General features: G+C 32.6%; 1 protein-coding gene across 1 annotated transcript; it reads right to left on the reverse strand.

The window, feature by feature from the left end:
- Window positions 1–14,954: 14,954 nt before the first annotated feature.
- On the reverse strand, window positions 14,955–19,654 carry LOC145018454 (L-ascorbate oxidase-like). The gene is made up of 5 exons (XM_078976337.1): window positions 19,307–19,654; window positions 19,120–19,212; window positions 18,797–19,009; window positions 16,186–16,389; window positions 14,955–16,091 (listed from the first exon to the last, which is right to left on the reverse strand). The coding sequence occupies exons 1-5, from the start codon at window positions 19,583–19,585 to the stop codon at window positions 15,129–15,131; spliced, it is 1,752 nt and encodes a 583-aa protein (XP_078832463.1). The 5' UTR covers window positions 19,586–19,654; the 3' UTR covers window positions 14,955–15,128.
- Between the last annotated feature and the right edge of the window lie 209 nt (window positions 19,655–19,863).

Consider the following 19,863-nt stretch of genomic DNA (forward strand, 5'->3'; position numbering starts at 1 on the left):
TCTGTTATTGAATAGGCTCTGATTTTTCTGATGTTTGACATACTTATTTCATTGGGAACAATGTTTTGGAATACTATTTTTACTTCAATCAAAAATGAAAATTTTGGGTCATAAATTTTAGATGTTTCAAGTTGGTATCAAAGCCTTGGTTAAATGGATTCGGGGACACTCTTAGGTGTGTCTGAACTCAAACTAAGGATTTGGTAAGAGTTTTCAAAAAGAAAAAAAAAATAAAGTCTTAGAAAGAGTTTTCTAAAATATGGATAGGTGTGGTGCATGCAATCAGCCGAGCTCAACTAAGTTAATCCAAAATATCCATACATGCTTTATGATATTCTTCGAATTGTAAATTTGTAAATCGTATGCTAGATTAGGGCTAAGGATCTAAGAGAGATGCCTTTGTATGCCTGCTATATGAGTTTGTAGACTGGTGATGCGACCTTGTCTCTGACAGTCTGGATGGTGAAAGTTGAGTTCGTTGGAGAGGAACCTGAGAGGTCACAAAAAGAGAAAGTTGTTAGCTGTTCTCCGGGAGGAGGTCTCGGGAAAACGCTCCGACGGTGAAGTTAGTATTATATAGGAGGGTGAAGGCTGAGAATCGAGAGAGATAACTTACCCTTCAAGGCGGAGTGGTGATCCTTTTACACTAAGGATCCTCCTCGGTCTGTACGAGAGACATGCACTACAATTTTGACAAGATCCATTATCCTTATTGGTGAGTCATGTTCCACATTGTGTATGGTCCAAGGATTGGTGCAGGAGATAATGATTTGCGTGCATTCCTTGTCGTCTGGAGCCGTTATCCTTGTCCTGTACTGGAAGGCCCCCCCTTAGCGAAGATGGGCATTCTATGTGGTCGCCCCGCGCTGCGGAGCACCCGGTAGCTAGGGATCCGTTGGGGCGGCCGTGATGGGCCTGGACGAGCCTTGCTGGAGATCTCTCCTACTGACCAAGTTACAATGTTGTCTTCGTTGCGAGGAGACGGGTTTTCCGAGACAGAGAACTCATATGCCAAGAGGAAAATGGGAGGAAAATTGATCTTGAAGAGCTTCAAGAGTCAAGCGATGAAGGAACCTCTAACACTAGCGCTCAACTTGAGGAAGAGATTCCTGTTGAACCAATTGATGTGTCACTACCTCTGAGACGTTCCTCTCGAGTTAGGATGACACCAAATTTTTATGGTTTTCATATTACTAGAGAAGATGATATGTTTATCAATGATAGTACACTGGTAAATTTGGATGAGACTATTAACTACAAGGAAGCCATGACATGCCTAGAGTCTGCAAGATGGAAAGAGGCACTGGACAGCGAGATTCAGTCCATGTATGACAATCAAGTTTGGAACTTCGTTGACAATGTACCGGGTCGTAAGATGGTTGGGTACAAATGGATCTTCAAGAAGAAGACCGACATAGATAGGAAAGTGCATACGTTCAAGGAACAATTGGTTGCAAAGGGCTTTACTCAAACCCCGGGGGTTGACTATGATAAGACCTTCTCACTAGTGGCTAAGATCAAGTCTATTAGGGTTATGTTCACCATCGTTATGTTTCATGATTATGAAATTTGGCAGATCGATGTCAAAACCACTTTCCTTATTGGGAAGCTAGATGAGGATGTTCACACATGTCAGCCAGAAGGTTTTATGGATGCCAAATATCCCAATAGAATGTGCAAGCTTGAGAAATCCATTTATGGATTGAAACAAGCATCTCGCAGATGGAATCCTTGTTTCAATGAGAAAGTCAAAGAGTTTGGTTTTTTGAGAAGCGAGGATGAGTCCTGTGTATATGTCAAGGCTAGTGGGAGTATAGTTAGCTTTCTAGTTTTGTATGTTAATGACATACTGCTCATAGGAAACGACATACCAACCTTGCAGGAGGTAAAGTCCTGGATTGGGAAGTGTTTCGCTATGAAGGATCTAGGAGAAGCTGCTTATATTCTAAGGATAAGGATATTGAGAAACATAAGTAGAAGACTAATACGACTTAGTCAAAGAACTTACATTGACAAGGTGTTGAAACGTTTTAGCATGGAGAACTCCAAGAAAGGGGAACTGCCGATCCAAAGTAATACCAAGCTGAGTAAGACTCAGAGCCTGAGTACCAATGGGGAGATAGCGGAAATAAGTTGTGAAAAATATAAAATTATAGGCCAAGTTAGGTCTAAACTTCAATCATGTGCCAGTGAATTCATAACGTAATCATTTTAAGGGTGATATAATTGTAACGCCGACAGATTTGGGCTAGTAAATTTAGAGACAATAAGCATCAAAAATGAATTTTTGATATAATATTATTTAGAATAAATAATATTAAGTATGTTGTACTATATGTCACAAGGTTTTCGTACATATAAAGAACGCCAAAATCCGAGTTATAACGAAGAAATTATGACTTGTCGAAGTTTCGTAACAAAACGAGCACGACACTGGGAATCGTAAAAGTGAGTTTACGATAGATTAATTTTTGAATGAAAGTTGTACAGTATGTCTCCATCTATGCGTGGATATAAAGAACCTCAAAAATGGAGATCATATGCAAAAGTTATGACCTTCTAAAGATACAGCTTTCTGAGAGCATGACGCGTGTCAGAAAACCCTAATTTGACTGTACTCACGACGTGAGCTTAAGAACTCACAGCGTGAGGAATCAAATCACCACTTTTCAGGCCTAGAATGCAGATGACAAGTCTATGTATAAGGCTCATCATTGTGGGCTTTGGGCAGATTCACACATTTAACTGTCCGTTCGATATTAGATTATATATAGGTAGTATAAACTAAGTGATTATAAAAGGAACTATTGTGGTTACCATTTTACTAAAGGAAATGCAAGTTTTCATAAGGAATATTTTCATCATATATAAGAGAACTATTACAGCTAACTCTGTAAGAACCTAGTGAATACGTTAGGGTTATATACAATAAGGATCTAACAAACAATGGGATGTGTGACTTCCGCCTCATTTCTTGTTCCTTGTTTGGTTGTGGGCTTAGGGAAGATTCACACAATCGATTGTCTGTTTAATCTAGATAGTATATAACTTGTATTCATTATGTACTCATAGAAGGAATTGTAAGAGTCATTTTTACTTATCTTTCATCACATAAGATAATATATGATTTTCTGGAGGAACAGACGAACTTTTCTAAAGAACTTAGAGTGTAATGTTTATAACAAAAATACTTACAAATTCACCAGCTTAAATGTTGATACTTTCTTTCAAACCACTTGTATTCTTAGGATCGTTAGTAGACAGGTATCCTATCGGTGTTGCGAAGATGGAGCTTTACGTCTTAACTTTTGTTAAACTTTTAATGTATTTCAAGTAATCTTTTGAATACAATGTAAATATTATATTATCAATACGATGGTTGTTGTTATGTTGATAACTATGACGCATGTGTTATGATACTTAACATGAAGTCATCCACCCCCAGGCGTTTCCGCCTTTCCGGTTTGGGGGTGTGACATAAGTTGAGTACCATATGCTTTCGCAGTTGGATCGATTGTGTACGCTATAACGTACACTCAGCCTGATGTGGCTTCTGCTTTTAGCATGGTTAGTCGATATCAAGGGAACCCGGGTAGATCTCATTGGACCGCAGTGAAGAACATTCTTAAGTACCTGTGAAGGACTAAGGATTGGATCCTTACCCTTGGTGGAAGTGATGACTTGAGAGTGACAGGGTATAGTGATGCTAACTTTCAAACCGACAGAGATAACTTTCGCTCTCAGTCGGGCTGGGTATTTACCGTGAATGAAGGGGCAATTAATTGGAAAAGTTCCAAGCAGAAGACTGTGGCTGATTCAACGTGCGAATCAGAGTACATAGCAACGAGCAAAGCATCGAAGGAGGCAATATGGTTAAAGAATTTCATTGGAGACCTCAGAGTTGTACCAACCATAAAGGATCCTATGGAGATTTTCTGTGATAATGAAAGAGTAGGTACATTAACTAAGGAACTGAGGGATCATGGTAGATCCAGACATATTGATTGAAAATAACACTTTGTTAGACATCAGGTAGAAGAGGGACTCCTCGTAGTCAAGAGGGTATCGTCAGAGGAGAACCCAACAGATCCCCTCACAAAGGGTCTCAGCAGGGTTTAGCACTTACAACATACGAGGAGCATTGGTCTGAAGGACGACATTAGTTTTGTTGATTAGATAGTTGTTTAGAAATTTGTAATAGATAAATGTAACTAACATTTGATGATTAAATAAATGAGTTTTATTTATAAGTAAAGTTTACTATCTTCTGCCAATTGTTTACTATTGTTTCACTTTTGCATGTTTTGACTTCCGGAGTAATAGGATTATTCAAATTATCCACAGTTGATCATACTTTGGAAGTATTGTATGAGGTTAGACTATCTTGAATTGGTTTGTATATTTTTTAAATGTTTAGATATAGCAAAGGTTTGCTGCAACGTTCATGAGTGCTCTTGAAATAAGATTTAGGTATTGGATTAAACCCACGCTCATGTGAAACACTTCATGTAATTTATCACGAATGATTGTGAGATGATAGTATCATATAATCTTTAAACCGAGATATATGAGTTGTTGTTTACGAGTTGGTTGTGTATTGATAATGCATAAACGCATCAGTAACTTGATGTTATAAAACGTGTTGTTGTGTACAATTTAATGAGTAAATAGTACAAACACATAAGTCAAAGTTTATCTATTCCTTCTATCATAAGAGGGTAAAAGCGATATCTTCGGCCCCTCGATGATTTTGTGTTGACTTATGTGCTGAGCCTGGTCAGGACTAAATTGATGTGTTCAATTAAGTTCTATGTCAAACAAATCATAAGTTGGGAAACAAACTGTTGGACATTCAGAATGATTATGTTCCATGTCATTGTCCACACGATATCTTGCAGAACGAAGGATTATATGATCCCTTATCTAAAGGATACGTCATTGACTAGGTGAGAGTTCGACAACGACTTTTGAGAGCTACGATTGCTAATAGGATTTTGAAGTAGCATTGGCAGTTATAGTTATTAGACTTATCATAGTGGGAGACTATTAGATTATGTTTCTAAGCCCATAACTATAATTGGGATGTACTTGACCCAATAGTAGCTTGGTCCTTTTGGGTTGCCTTTACCATAGCAATTTGATAGGATAAATTTTGGAGAAAGAGGTTAATTGTGATTTATTAATATATTAATAATTAAGAAATCATATTATTTAATTAGTATTGATCAGAAAATAATTTGGAATTAATTTGGTGATCAAAAGAGATTGATTAAACTACCGGGACTGATATTGCAAATATATGATAGTTGCAAGTTGGGCTTATGGATCCCTAGGAAGGTGTGGACGAAATTCTATGTGTAACCCACGTAGATTTCGTCCAAGGGGGGCTTCTGGAAGGATCTACTGGGTTGCTTAAGGCTTAAGCAATCAGATTAGGATTTTACCTGAAACCCTAGTATACCAGCTATATAAGGAACCCCTAGGATGCCTAAAATCGCCACCTCTCTCATATTCTTCCAATTGCTACTTGGTGTTTGTGACTCACTAGAGGTGCAACAATTGAGGCACTAAGCTCTTGAATGTCAAAATCTACAAGCTACAAGGAAAAGGTATTCATCTAACTTCGTTTTATGTTACAAATCTCGAAAACTGTATGCTAGTTAGGGTTCATGCTTTGGATGATTAGAATTGCATGTATAACTTGAGAAAAACCTAGATCCAAAGCATTATGGTTGCATGTACACCATATGAACGTTGTAGTGCTCAAAATCCATCACCTCCACCATACAAGGGAACGGTGGGTGAAAGTGGACACCCATTAAACCGTCATTTAATAGGTTGTTTTCATATACCCCCCACCCCCACAATCTCTTAGAGTATGGCTTCGTGAATGAAGACTACTAATGATTTGACTGACTTGTCTTATACGTATAATATATTAAACTTTTAATAATATATAATTCAAGGTGTTTTTTTTAAGTCTTTTCAAAATACGAGGTTTAAATGTTAATTATCTAGATTATTATATAATTAATTAATCAATTTAAACATATTATGAATTTATAATTATCTTTTAATTACATTACTATTAAATTGATTATTAAATTCATAAGAGATAATTCACTTTAATATAACTAATTAAAAATTATCAAATAAGGATGTCTCCAAATATTTACGGTTCAAAGGATTATCACACAAGGCATTCAAAATTTAGAATCTAACATAATCAATACTAGATAATTACAAATCATAACACCATAAATTAGATTAGGAAGATAATTACCAAAAATATGAAGAAAAAAATTGTGCTCACGTTGTGAGCACTATACTCTCATGTCATGAAATCAGTATTTTGCAAGAAAAAAGTTTAGTACGATTCAACTCATGTGCAATCAATTTTTGACAAATATAAGCTCTAGTACCATTGATGGGTTTTATAGAATACAAAATCATGCAAAATTCAGAAAACAATTAACAATTAATAGGGTACATGCATCCTATAAAAGATCTATGTCACAACACATTGAAGGCGACATACTATGAATAACAAAACTAGCAGAAACCCTAATGGAATTGAAATCATTGGATTAGAGTTGCATACATTTGATTTGTTGTTGTAAGCAAATAAATTTAATCTCTTTGTAGTGTAGGTCTTGGAAAGCTTAATACCAAAAGGATGATGCCTCAAATGGCTCACACTCAAACCTTAGAACTAGAAAACAAGATGAGAGAGAGAGAGAGAGGAGAGAAATGGATTTTTGGCAACAATATCTTCCAAGGAAGAGTATGCATAAATTTGAGGTCCCAATGGGTCATATTTATAGTTTAAGTAACATAAGGACAAAACAAGATTTAAATGATTAAATAATAGATTTAATCCTAATTTAAATCATTTCCTGATTTACCACCAGAAGACTTGTAGAAAACCTAGAATCTGTCCTGATTTCGTTCACCACCTATATGGGTTTTAGAATCTTCATTCCTTGATCAATATTGAACAATTATAATTCAACCATCGGACCTTTAGTTAATTCCAATTAATCCCAAGTTAATTCCAGTTTAATTCTAATTCATAATTAATTAATAATAATTGATTTCATATTAATTTATTAATCATATAAATTAACAAATCAATTTTCTATTTCCAATTAATATGTTAATCACATAATATGTTAACAAATTATTTCCTTATAATTTCCAATTAGTTTATCAATTCTATAATAATCTAATAAATGGTCATCTCTCTACAAATGTCATTCTAACCATGTTTTAGTTATGAAGGCAACCCCAAAAGGACTTTGTTTCTAATTACAAGAATATACCAATTTAGTTACTGACTTAGACACTTTAAACCAATAGTAACTAGCTCAAAAATCATGATCCAAAAAAAGTAAGCACCAAGGATGAGACTTTATACCTCCCAATAGTATAGAAGATGATTAGAAGTAGAAGGGCTAGCCTGGAAATTGAACTCCCTTTTGATGCTCTAAATTACACTACCGTCTTCAAAAATGCACCAAAACACCAAAAATGATTGAGATGAGAGGGGATAAGTTTAAATTATTAAGAGGGAGGCTAGGGCTGTAACATCTCGATGATGATGATGTATTTTCAATTTCAGCCCTAAGTATGAAAGAATATTGCATTTTGACCATTAGGTTTGAGGAAGGTTGCAAGAATGGCCCGTAGTGGCATTTTGGTAATTTTGGCAAGGAAGTTATTACGCTAAGTGTACGCTGTGTACGTTAGGCGTACTGGGGTAGACCCTAGTACGTTGGGCGTATACAACATATGCATGGCATACATGGGGAAACCTCAAAACCTAATTTTTAGGGTTTAGTCCATATATAATCACCATTATATCTCCTTCCTCATTACCTATCTAGCCTCCAACCTTCATTTCGTTATTTGTAACCCTAAACCCTTGTGTGTGATCATTTGAGCTCAAAAGTGTGTGTTTGTGGTGCCTTTGAAGCTAGATGAAGAAAGAAGCATCATCTTGGAATATCAAGACATTCTAGATCCTAGAACACCTTACATTCAAGATCCACTTTGAGGTATAAAGTTATGAACTTGATGATTCTATGCATAGATCTAAGTTAGCCATGGAATTTATGTCCTTTTGGTCCCATCATTTGGGTATTTTAAGTATAAGCTACCCCAATCCATTTAAGTTGTCCTTTTAGTCACTTTGAGGTGTATAGAAGCATAAAAATATAGTGTTGGTCATATCTTTCTATGCATGTGTTTTTAGGTCTTAATGGGTTAGGTGGTTGATGATTTTGATGTTAAGACCTTATTGTCCATGCAAGACCAAAAAGTTGGAAACTTTATGGTCAAAAACGTTATTTGAGACTTGGATCTGACTTTCGACTTGGAACTTAGGAGTACTAAGATCTCAATGGGGGAAGGGGATGAACAGGAGCGTACGCTGGGCGTACCAAGTGGTACGCTACACGTATGCGGTCAGAGCCCTGTAATCTGTTCAACCATCGACTATACCCCACATACAAAATAGTACACCAATCGTACTCGGCTGGGTCGACTCGACTGAGTGGGATCGGTTGGGTTGACTCGGCTGGGTGTTGCTTGACTTTTGACCATTAATCAAGTTTGACTAAGGGTATTTTGGGGATAATGTTATTAATTTAGAATAGGGAATGTTTGGACATTTAGGATTTGGGTTGAGCTGGTATTGGAGCTGGGAGTTATTCATACTACATTCAGACTATGAGTTGAGGCTTTCTTCACTGTACTTCCGGTCAAAGGCACCAATGCTGGCCCATTAGATTGATATCCTGGATTTACCGTTTGTTGTTATGCTATAATGATATGTTAGATCTGTATCCTGGTATATAGGATGTTGCTATGTTGTAGGGATCTGTTAAAGTTTTATGACTATCTATATATGCTAACTATTGATTGTTATCGTATATTTTGTGTATGTTGATATGTAATGGTATATTGGGTTGAAGCGGTTCTGCTTTGTGCTGAAGGCCAAGATACTACGACGGTTCGGATAGACTGAAGGCCTGCAAGGCGGACCAGTTAGGTCGAAGGCCCAGAGAGCGGTCAAGATAAGCTGAAGGCCCTGGGAGGCGGTCCAGTCATGCTGAAGGCTCTGTATGCATGTTATTGATTGTTATGTTTATGTGGTGGTACTTTGGGGAAACTCACTAAGCGTTGGCTTATAGTTTTAGTTTGTTTCAGGTACTTCGGAGGACCATGGCAAATCCAAGGAGTGTTCGTACACATCCTTGATTTTATGTTGTTGATTTCGGGAGACTCTGACTTTAAATAATGTTTTGGATACAATGGTTTTGTAAACACTTCTTTTTAGTAAAAAAGTCTTTCGAAAAGTTTAAATTGTTGTGATTTTTGAGATGTTAGAAAGGTTGCTCCCAAGGAGTTCTAGATGTGATGGAGGCTAATTAAATGCCCACAAATGTGGAACTTTATCTTTAAATACGTTGAACACCCTAAAATTCATGGTCTTGGGTTGGATAGTGACCACGTCGTGGTGACCTACTTACCACCTCGTGGTGACAGGTTTTCCCCATTTTTCATTTCAGCTTCAAACAACCATAACTTCTTCGTTTCATCTCCATTTTCATTGACTTATAACATACCAAAATAAATTAATTAACTCATGTAAGAAGTCACGAAATATAATCTTTTTCCCATTTTACTCCTTTTTGGCTCCAAAATATAAATCAAAGGCTAAGATCACTTAACCATCATTATCAACATCCAATAAAGTCTAAACTTTATTCTCTTGAAGCCTAAGACTTTTACATGATAGAATCACGGTCCACCATCCTGAAATAAGAGACATCCTGAAACTGGATGTTACATTGGAATACCTAACTAGGGATGAGCGTGGAACGGAACCGGTACCGACCCGTACCGTTACCAATTTCCTGAATACCGAATTTGATCGAAAGTTAATCGCGAATACCGAACCGAATTAACATCACTGGTACCGGGAATGGTACCGATACTCGGTACTAGTACCGGTACCGGCGGTACCGTTTCCTGAATTTCATGTATTTTGAGTACCAAGTACCATCCTATATTTTTAAATTTGGTACGGTTCGGTACCGGTTCCGATACCGTGCCGGTACGAGATCGAGATTTGGGACAAATTGCTCATCCATATACCTAACCGAAACAATATACCGTGAGCATTTATAGAAGCGCGTCGTGAATCTAGTCCTTACATAAGATTAGATTTGCAACTCATCTTGTAATCACGGTGCGTAAGGAGATAGATCGTGTCACGAATCTTACCAAGTGCTCCTTTTTCATATTTCTTCTTCCATTAATATTTCGAGCACCAAAATTTCTTTATAAGCATTAAAAACTTCCCCTCCTAGTGACATCATTGCGAAGTTATAATCTTTTAGCTCTACCACCTCTTCTTCTATCAAATCATCATCCCAACGACATAAAAATTCTTAATTTTTTTTAAAAAAAAAATTGTTTTATGGTAATATCATTTTTTTGGTGTGCTAAAAGCAAAACTTTGCTAGTTCTTTTCCTACTTTTGTTATTTTTACCTTCTAGAAGATGTTTTTCAATTTCCGAAATAAAATTCACAAAAAACCCCTTAGGTTGTTTTATGTTTTTCAAAAGACTAAATTGCACAAATGGTCCCTATGGTTAGCGGAAAATTGCCACTTTGGTCCAAAAAAGTTTGGACTAGCACCAAAGGTCCAAACTTTTCATTTTGTTGCGATTTTGGTCCAGTTTAGTTTTAATTTTGTTACAATGACGAATTTGCCCCTGAATTTATCCTTTGCATTTTCTTTCTTGAATATTTTTATTATAGAAATTAAAAAAAATGCCTCTCTCTCTCTCTCTCTCTCTCTCTCTCTCTCTCTCTCTCCCTCTCTCTCTCGTAAACCAATACAATCAACACATATCCTTGTTCTTCCCTTCTGCATTTGTTCCCTTCTGCCCTACCCATCTCGTTCCTTAATTTGTTCCATGGTTAACGGCCACGTTATACCCACGGACGATCTCCCTCGTCACTATTAATCGACCCAGGAGCACCGAGATTAGCCGCCTGCGAGCCTTCTTCCCTTCCCCTCGCAAATCTTCATCCACCATCGAACGACACCCCTCTTTGCTTCATCCTCTTCACGATCGGCCATCAATCAGAGGCTAATGTTTGATTTCATTCCTGTTTCTTTCGTGTCTACTATGGTTCATTCGCGTTCATATCCTCCTTCACCTTCTAGATCCTCATTTCAAATCTCACTTCTACATTCTCCTTCCTCTGTATTTTATGTTAGGTTAAAACCCAAATCAGATATAACACAACCCAAAGTTATGAAGTCGAAATCGTTTCAAGCCCTAATTGGAGGAGAGAGTATCGGTGAGATTGTACATCTGCTGTAAACATGGGGTTTTCTTGAAAACATCATGAATATAAAACTGGATCTTGAAAGGATATACATGATGCGTACGTTTAGGTTAGATTTTCTACATATTTCTTTCTCTTTGATTTTCTGCAAATTTATGGGTTTGTAAACTCATAACAAAATATTCGATTGTGTGGTATTTGTGTGTGTGTGTGTGTGTGTGTGTGTTTATCTTGACGTTATAGAAATCTTCAGTCAGATTGATAGGTTTCATATGCAATTACAAGTTCCCATTCTTGATGGATCAGCGAGGGAAAGGGTGGAAATTATGGAGCAAGTTGGGATTGCAATTGCTATGGATTCCAATGGAAATATTGTAAGAAACTAGCACCATATCTTACTCAACCTTTTTATGTGTCAAAAGGAGATTTTGTAATATCAGCATCCCCTTCTAAGTAAATTAGTATCAGTTATAGAATCAGTTTTCCATACGTAAACCTAAACCCCTTTATTTCCCTTTTATAAATCAATGTCTCCGATGCTGCCTTCCGACGAACAGGTTTTGTGAGATATTAAGCTCAACCAGCTTCGTCGGAGGTAAGGAAGATGAAGACGAATAATGAGAGGGAGATGTGGTGGTGACGGCGATGCCATCTTTTCCGGTGGTAGTTAGCAATGGAGAGAGAGAGAGAGTGTGTGTGTGTGTGTATGTGTGAGAGAGAAAGAGAGAGGGTGAGAAAGAGAGAGAAGAAAGAGAGAGAGAGGGAGAGAGAGAGAGAGAGGAGAGATTTAATTTAATTTTTTATTTTTGAATTATTTTTTAAATCTGAAAATCAGAAAAACAATTAAGAAAAAAGAGAAAATCATATTAATAGGGGCAAATCTGTTATTTTGAAAAAAAAAAATCAGAATTGATTGGACCAAACAAACAATAAAATAAAAACTTTGGACTTCTGGTGCTAGTCCAAACTTTTTTGGACCAAAGTAGCAGTTTTGAGCAAACCACATGGACCATTTGTGTAGTTTTGTCTTTTGAAAAGTATAAATACTTTTTTTTAGAAATAAAAATACATAATTATACTTTCTTAGAATTATAATTATATTTTTAAATGTATAATTATATATTTCTGAAGTATAAATACATTTTTATAAGTATAAATATGTATTTAAAAATATAAATACATAGTTTTCTATTTTTTGAGGTATATATATATATATATATATATATATATATATATATATATATATATATATATATATATATATATATATATATATATATAAACACGTTTTTTTATTGATATAATTCTAAATACATAAAAATATGTATTTATCTAAATACATAAAAGTATATATTTATACTTCTTAAAACATATTAATATCAAAAAAAAAAATATTTATATTTCTAAAATACATAAAAATACATATTTATACTTCTAAAAATATATAATTTTAAATATGTAACAATAATATGTATCTATATTTAAAAAAATATATTTTTACATTTGAAGCCACATAAATAGTAGGAAAAAAAACATATGTAAAAAATAGAATTTACAAAAAATGTTATTATGGTATTTAATCAAGCTTTTTTGTGAATAAATATATTTTTCGAATACGTATGATACATAAAAAAAATTCAGACAGAAGCCTCAAAGTTATAAACTTAGGGTTTTTTTGTAGAATTGTATTTAATGTTTATATGAAGTCCTTTTATTACTAGGTTAAAATAGAAAAAATTTGAAAATTTCCAATTTTGACACAAAAAAATGATATTAATATAAAAAAGTATTAAAAAAAAAAGATTTTGGTATCAATATCCTATTCATATTTGAAATATCATCTACGGAGTATCATAACAAAAAATAAGGAATACGGTACATGACTCGTGAGGAAGAGCATCATGTGAGCAATTTTTTTTGACCGTGACTGTACCACATTGACGTTAATATAACAGAAATCATTGCTTTCATCTTAATAGTGGATTGAAATGGATATAGATTGACTTGTCTTGGACCATGTTTGTAAGCCTGTTTTTGGATTTTATTCACGGATTCACCATGCCTTTTTTGATATGTCATGTGCTTAACTCATGATAAAAAAAAAAAAAAAAAAAAAAAGGTGTAAAAAACTTGTAAGCGTCTCTAATGATTGAGATTTTTTAGACTTTGAACTTTATTTATTATCATTTAATCTTTCGAGTATAAATTTAATTGATTGTTCAAAATATATTGAATTGTCAATGTATTTTGCGGTTTGTACATTTTTAACATTTATCTTTTAATCATATTTTATTTTATTTTACCTTTTAATTAGATTTCAGCTTGAATATATATATATATATATATATATATATATATATATATATATATATATATATATATATATATATATATATATATATATATATATATATATATATATATATATATATATATAGGGTTAGGTTCATTTGAGACCACCTATATTTTGTGAGACCGCGAGATGCATTTTTTTATTTTTTTTTTATTTTTTTTATTTTTTTAGTTAATTCATGTTCCGAAAATAATATTTAAAAAAAGAATTTTTTGATTTTTCCATTTATTTTGCATTTTAAAATTATTTTTAGAATATGTACAGTGTAATATTCTATTTAGAATATTTCACGTATTTTTAAAAAAAAAATAGAATTTTTTTTTAGTTAATTCAAGTTCCGAAAATAATATTTAAAAAAAGAATTTTTAGATTTTTCCATTTATTTTGTATTTTAAAATTATTTTTTCGAATATGTCAGTGTAATATACTATTTAGAATATTTCACGTATTTTTCAAAAAAAAAAACGGAATTTTTTTTATTTTTTTAGTTAATTCAAGTTCCGAAAATAATATTTAAAAAAAGAATTTTTGGATTTTTCCATTTATTTTGCATTTTAAAATTATTTTTAGATTTGGTCTCACGGTCTCAAAAAATTAGAATAATCTCAAATGAACCTGAACCTATATATATATATATATATATATATATATATATATATATATATATATATATATATATATATATATATATATTTCTATTTATTTTGCATTTTAAAATTATTTTTAGATTTGGTCTCACGGTCTCAAAAAATTAGAATAATCTCAAATGAACTTGAACCTATATATATATATATATATATATATATATATATATATATATATATATATATATATATATATATATATATATATGTATAGTTTTAATCGGTAACATAAAATAATTTCAAAAATGTTTTGAAATTAAATGGTTAACAATGTATGAGAACCAACAACATCTAACGACTGAAAACTAGGTGACTGTTTATTCGGCTTAGATTGTTGTTCAAAATGCCATTGGACCAATAATTCTGATTATAGTTATGAAATACTATTCGATTCGATTAACAACTCTTGAAGATCCCGGCAAATACATTATTTGACGTTTTTTGAGCAACAAGTCTCCTAGTTATATATCTTTTGTATTTGTTTTTGATTAGATCATTTTCGTGTCAAATGATATAACGAGAGCCCAAAATCATTACACACACATAATGAATTAGCAAACTACTTAAGAGAATATTGGAACATAACTAATAATATAAATATTAATGGCAACTTACTATATATCCATAAAGCCAAGTTACATCCCCCAAGACACGTACCCTACATAAAATATTACAAGCTAAGAAACAACCCCACAAATTATATATGTTTAGGGAGTTGATTCGTATTACTATTAGCGAAATATACTTATCCAATTACCCCAATTTAGTTATGCTTTTGCCCCATTAGCATCTCACCTGTCAAGCCACAAGAAAGAGCCTCATCTGGTATCTTCCGCACAAGATGAACCCCTTCTGCGAAAATCACACCCATTCCCATATGCAAATGAGGCTCTATATGACAATGAAATGCCCACACACCTGGATTATCAGTCATGAATCTTATCGCTGTCCACCCATGAGGAAATATAACTACAGTGTTCCTCAATGGCGGGTTTACCAAATTCAGTTTCTTTTCATCTTTCTTGGAAAACTTCCCATCTCCATACCCCAACACCCAAAAGTCATGCCCATGAAGGTGCCATGGATGTATCTCACTAACACCTTCCTGTATTAAATTCGCATTTTGTAATATCACGTCATAAGTCTTGCCAAAATTAAGATTATAAACCCCACTGCTAATCGTGCAGTTGGGATTCGGTGGGGGCTTAGTTATATCATATGTGTCACTGAATGTTTCCGGTGGACTTATTTGGTCAAACGCATTAGTTAAACCATATCTTATTGAACCTAAGTAAGGTGTTTCCGTTAACTTAAGTGACACATTGTTGATAGCCCATTTGGTTTGACCTTCCATGAAATTTTGAGTATTGAGGAGGAAGATTCGATGATCGTAATTGGCTGGAGGCTTCGGTGATCCTGGATGTGCAAGAAGCTTGTAAGTGAATGATTTACTATGAGCGTAGTCGTTCCATCGAGGGGTTGTGGGAGGATGATGCTTAGGACGTTTCGACACCTTGGCGGATGTGTAGTGTAATAAGGCTAAGCCTCTAGCGGTTTTTGTCGGGTCTCTTCCTCTTACACCCACCGAAATCCAGTAATTATGGGAAGAATGTTTATGTGTATTGAATATTACTGAGTAGCTTTCACCGGAGTATATGTCAAAGTCCTTGACCAAAAATGGCTTGAGGTAGTTCCCATCAGCTTCCACCATCAACATGTTGTGGCTCTGCATGCATGAAAAACTTCGTAAGTTTTTTGTATTGGAGTCGATTATATCAATGGTGTTTAGAGAAAGAAGGATAATTTATATATAGTGTTACCTCAATGGCGACATTGAGTGAAGCTAAGGCAGTAGTGCTTGCGACTCTCAGCCTGTATGTCTTCCCTGGCTCGACGTCGAGGATGTTAGGTGCGCACTGTTCTTTTCCGGTGAACTTGCACCCTGGTAAACCCTTAGAGTCTTTGCTATTAGGGGGCACTGCTAATGAACAGGTGAATTGCCCTCTTCCATTTATTAGCACACTCTACAAAACGTTGTTTCAAATCATGAATATATATATATACTAGTTGTTACTCGTAAACAACAAGTATACTAATTGCCCCAGTTTAATTTTTTTATTTGATAAAGTTGTTTCAAATTTAAAGTAATTCATGTTGCTTCTAAGGGGATCCAAACAAAAGATGCAACATTGAGATTCAGTTTTCAACTTTTTTTATAGGAAAATCTAGGAAAAACTTAATATTCAGATAAATTTTTTAATAAAGTTTTAAATTTTATTTTTTTGAACAAAAAATTTTGTTTTTTTTTTCTTCATTTTTTGAATAGAAAAGCCTTCCAAAAAACCAACTAATTTATTCACTTTAATAATTTTTAATATGTCATAGGTCCATAGGACCAAACTGTTGAATTTTCAAAAATATTAGGATTTTTTTTAGATTTCATCAAAATTTGTAGATAATGTATTAACATATTTTTGATATATATATATATATATATATATATATATATATATATATATATATATATATATATATATATATTTACGTATTTGTGTATTTTTAAAGTTTTTATATGTATATGTTTACGTATTCTAATGTATTATAAATGTATAAACATATTTTTTACTTATTTATATATATATATATATATATATATATATATATATATATATATATATATATATATATATTTAACCATTTTACATATTTTTATGTATTTTTATATGTTATTTTTTATGTATTATGTATTTATATATATTTTGATGTATTTATGTATTTTTTATAAAGATGTTTATGTATTTTAAATATATAAACATATTCTTTTATGTATTTATACGTATCTTTTTTTTTTAAGTATTTTACATATTTTTGTTGTGTTTTTATGTGTTTTCTATATATTATTTATTTTTATGTATTTTTGCGTATTTATGTATTTTTTTTGTTTTTTATATAGATGTTTATGTATTTTTATGTTTTTTAAATGTTTGATCGTATTATTTTTACATATTTATGTATTTTTTTACTTCAAGTCGTCTTCATCATTTAATCTAATTCGCACAACTACTTCGAGTATGTCTAGATGGTTTTACTACATATCCATACATTTTAAGTTTTTCTCATTCGATATTTAATTTCCAGATAAGCTAAAGGGAAAACCTTAAAATATATGGGTATTTAGGAAACCATCTAGACATATGCAAGTTGTAAGAATTGGATGAAATGGTTGAGATGACTTTAAGTAAAAAAAAAATCATAAATACTTAAGAAAAATACAGTTATACATTTAAAATACAAAAACATATATATAAAAAACTTTTAAAATATATTTAAATACATAAAAATAGATATAAATACGTAATACGTAAAAAAAACCCCATCAAAATACATAAAAATTGTAAAATACTTAAAAATACATATACATATGTAAAAAATATGTTTATACATTTAAAATACATAAACAACTATATAAAAAACTTTTAAAAAAAATACATAAATACATAATACATAACAAAATAACACATAAAAATAAGTAAAAAGAATATATAAAATACTTAAAATGCATATAAATACATTTATAAATTTAAAATACATAAACAATGTAAACATGTATATACAAAACTTACCAAAAAGTGATACATATATATATATATATATATATATATATATATATATATATATATATATATATATACATGTTTATACATTTAAAATACATAAAAATACGTAAATATATACATATAAAAACTTAAAAAATACAAAAGTATATATATATATATATATATATATATATATATATATATATATATATATATATATAAACACCTAAAAAATATGTTTATATATTATATATAGGTTTTGATGAAATTTGCAGAAAATTCTATTATTTTGAAAAAATTAATGATCTGGTCGTGTGACCTGTTAAACAGGTCAAAAAGGTTAAAGTGAATAAATTAACCGGTTTTTAAACTTTACTATTCAAAAAACTAAAAAGTTGAAAATTTTCAATTCAAAAAATAAAATTTAGGGTTTTATTAAATTTTTTCTCAAAAAATTAAGATTTTTCTATAGATTTCTCTTTTTTATATCAACACTCTCAATGTACATGAAAATAAATATAAAAATCCTTAACATTACACGATTTATATCAAATTAAATAACAGAAACCAAAGATGACATAAATTACTTTAAAATTGGTACAAATGAAATTATTTGGGTCAGATTTAGAGAATAGAGGACATATTAAAAGCGGATAGAAAGTTACCAAAACAAAAGAAAATTTATTTACCATCCGACTTTTCTGACACAAATACTGTTTTGTTAGACCATAATCTTTTCAATTAAAATTTAATTTTAACAAAGTAAATACTAAATGAAAGTTATACAATTTAAAAAATATAAATTAAGATATATATATTCTATGACATGTTATACCTGAGCTTCACCTATCCAACGCATAGGTTTGGCATTGAGATCTTCCTCTTGTTCTTCAATACCTTTATGCCACCAATCACTTAGCAGGAGGCTAAACTCCCCATCATAATGAAAAGCTTCCTTCTTTCCCTCCTCAACGTCGACTATCAACATTCCATATAACCCCGCTGATCTTTGCATCCCCAAATGTCCATGGTAAAAGTACGTACCCGCCTTCACACTCAATCGGATTAATTAACGTTTACTTATCATACTTACACTTAACTCAAAACTTTCTCCAAAATGCATAATAACACATCATATACGACACTATACACACATACCTTATCAACTGTGAAGTTGTATGTAAACGTGTCTCCAGATTTTATCGGACATTGTGATATGGCTGCAGTTCCATCCGCCCATGGTGTTTTCAACTTTTTTTTTCAAGAAACAATTAGAAATTAACCATGCAAAGATTAGGAAGAAAAGTATATATATATATATATAACATATGTGAAGGGTTCTAACCTGTCTAATACCATGCCAATGGATAACAACTCCATCCTTATCAAGCTTGTTTGTGAGATTAACAACAACGTTGTCTCCAGCTCGAGCTTTGATTGTCGGACCAGGGAACTGACCATTAATGCCGATGATGAAATCTTTTTCCATGCAATCTGGTGCGCCTTTCATGTACTTCACTTCCCAATTGTACTTAACCTCTTCACCCGAAATGGACCTCGAAAACACCCCAAAACACCATAAGCATGCAAGGAAACATATGGGTGTAAGCCTGTTTGGAGCCATTGAGGTTATGGAAGTGATATGAGTGAATGGTTTAACTCTATGGTATATATAGAGAGAGATGGTGGGTATGAACACAAGTCCGAAGTAGGTATAGTCTCGGATAACTAAGTAAAATGTGAACGACCCACTTGTGTTACTCAGTTACTTGATAGATCTTCTCCGTTTTCCACGTGTTGTGATTCTATTGAGTGACTAATTATCTTGTTTCCTTAATTTTGATTTAAAATGATGATGGTTTAGAACATAAACTGACCACACAGAAGTTTTGTTTTTTTGTT

Source organism: Lactuca saligna, chromosome 9, assembly GCF_052625555.1.
Source record: "Lactuca saligna cultivar CGN05327 chromosome 9, ASM5262555v1, whole genome shotgun sequence".
In the NCBI taxonomy this organism is placed as follows: domain Eukaryota; kingdom Viridiplantae; phylum Streptophyta; class Magnoliopsida; order Asterales; family Asteraceae; genus Lactuca; species Lactuca saligna.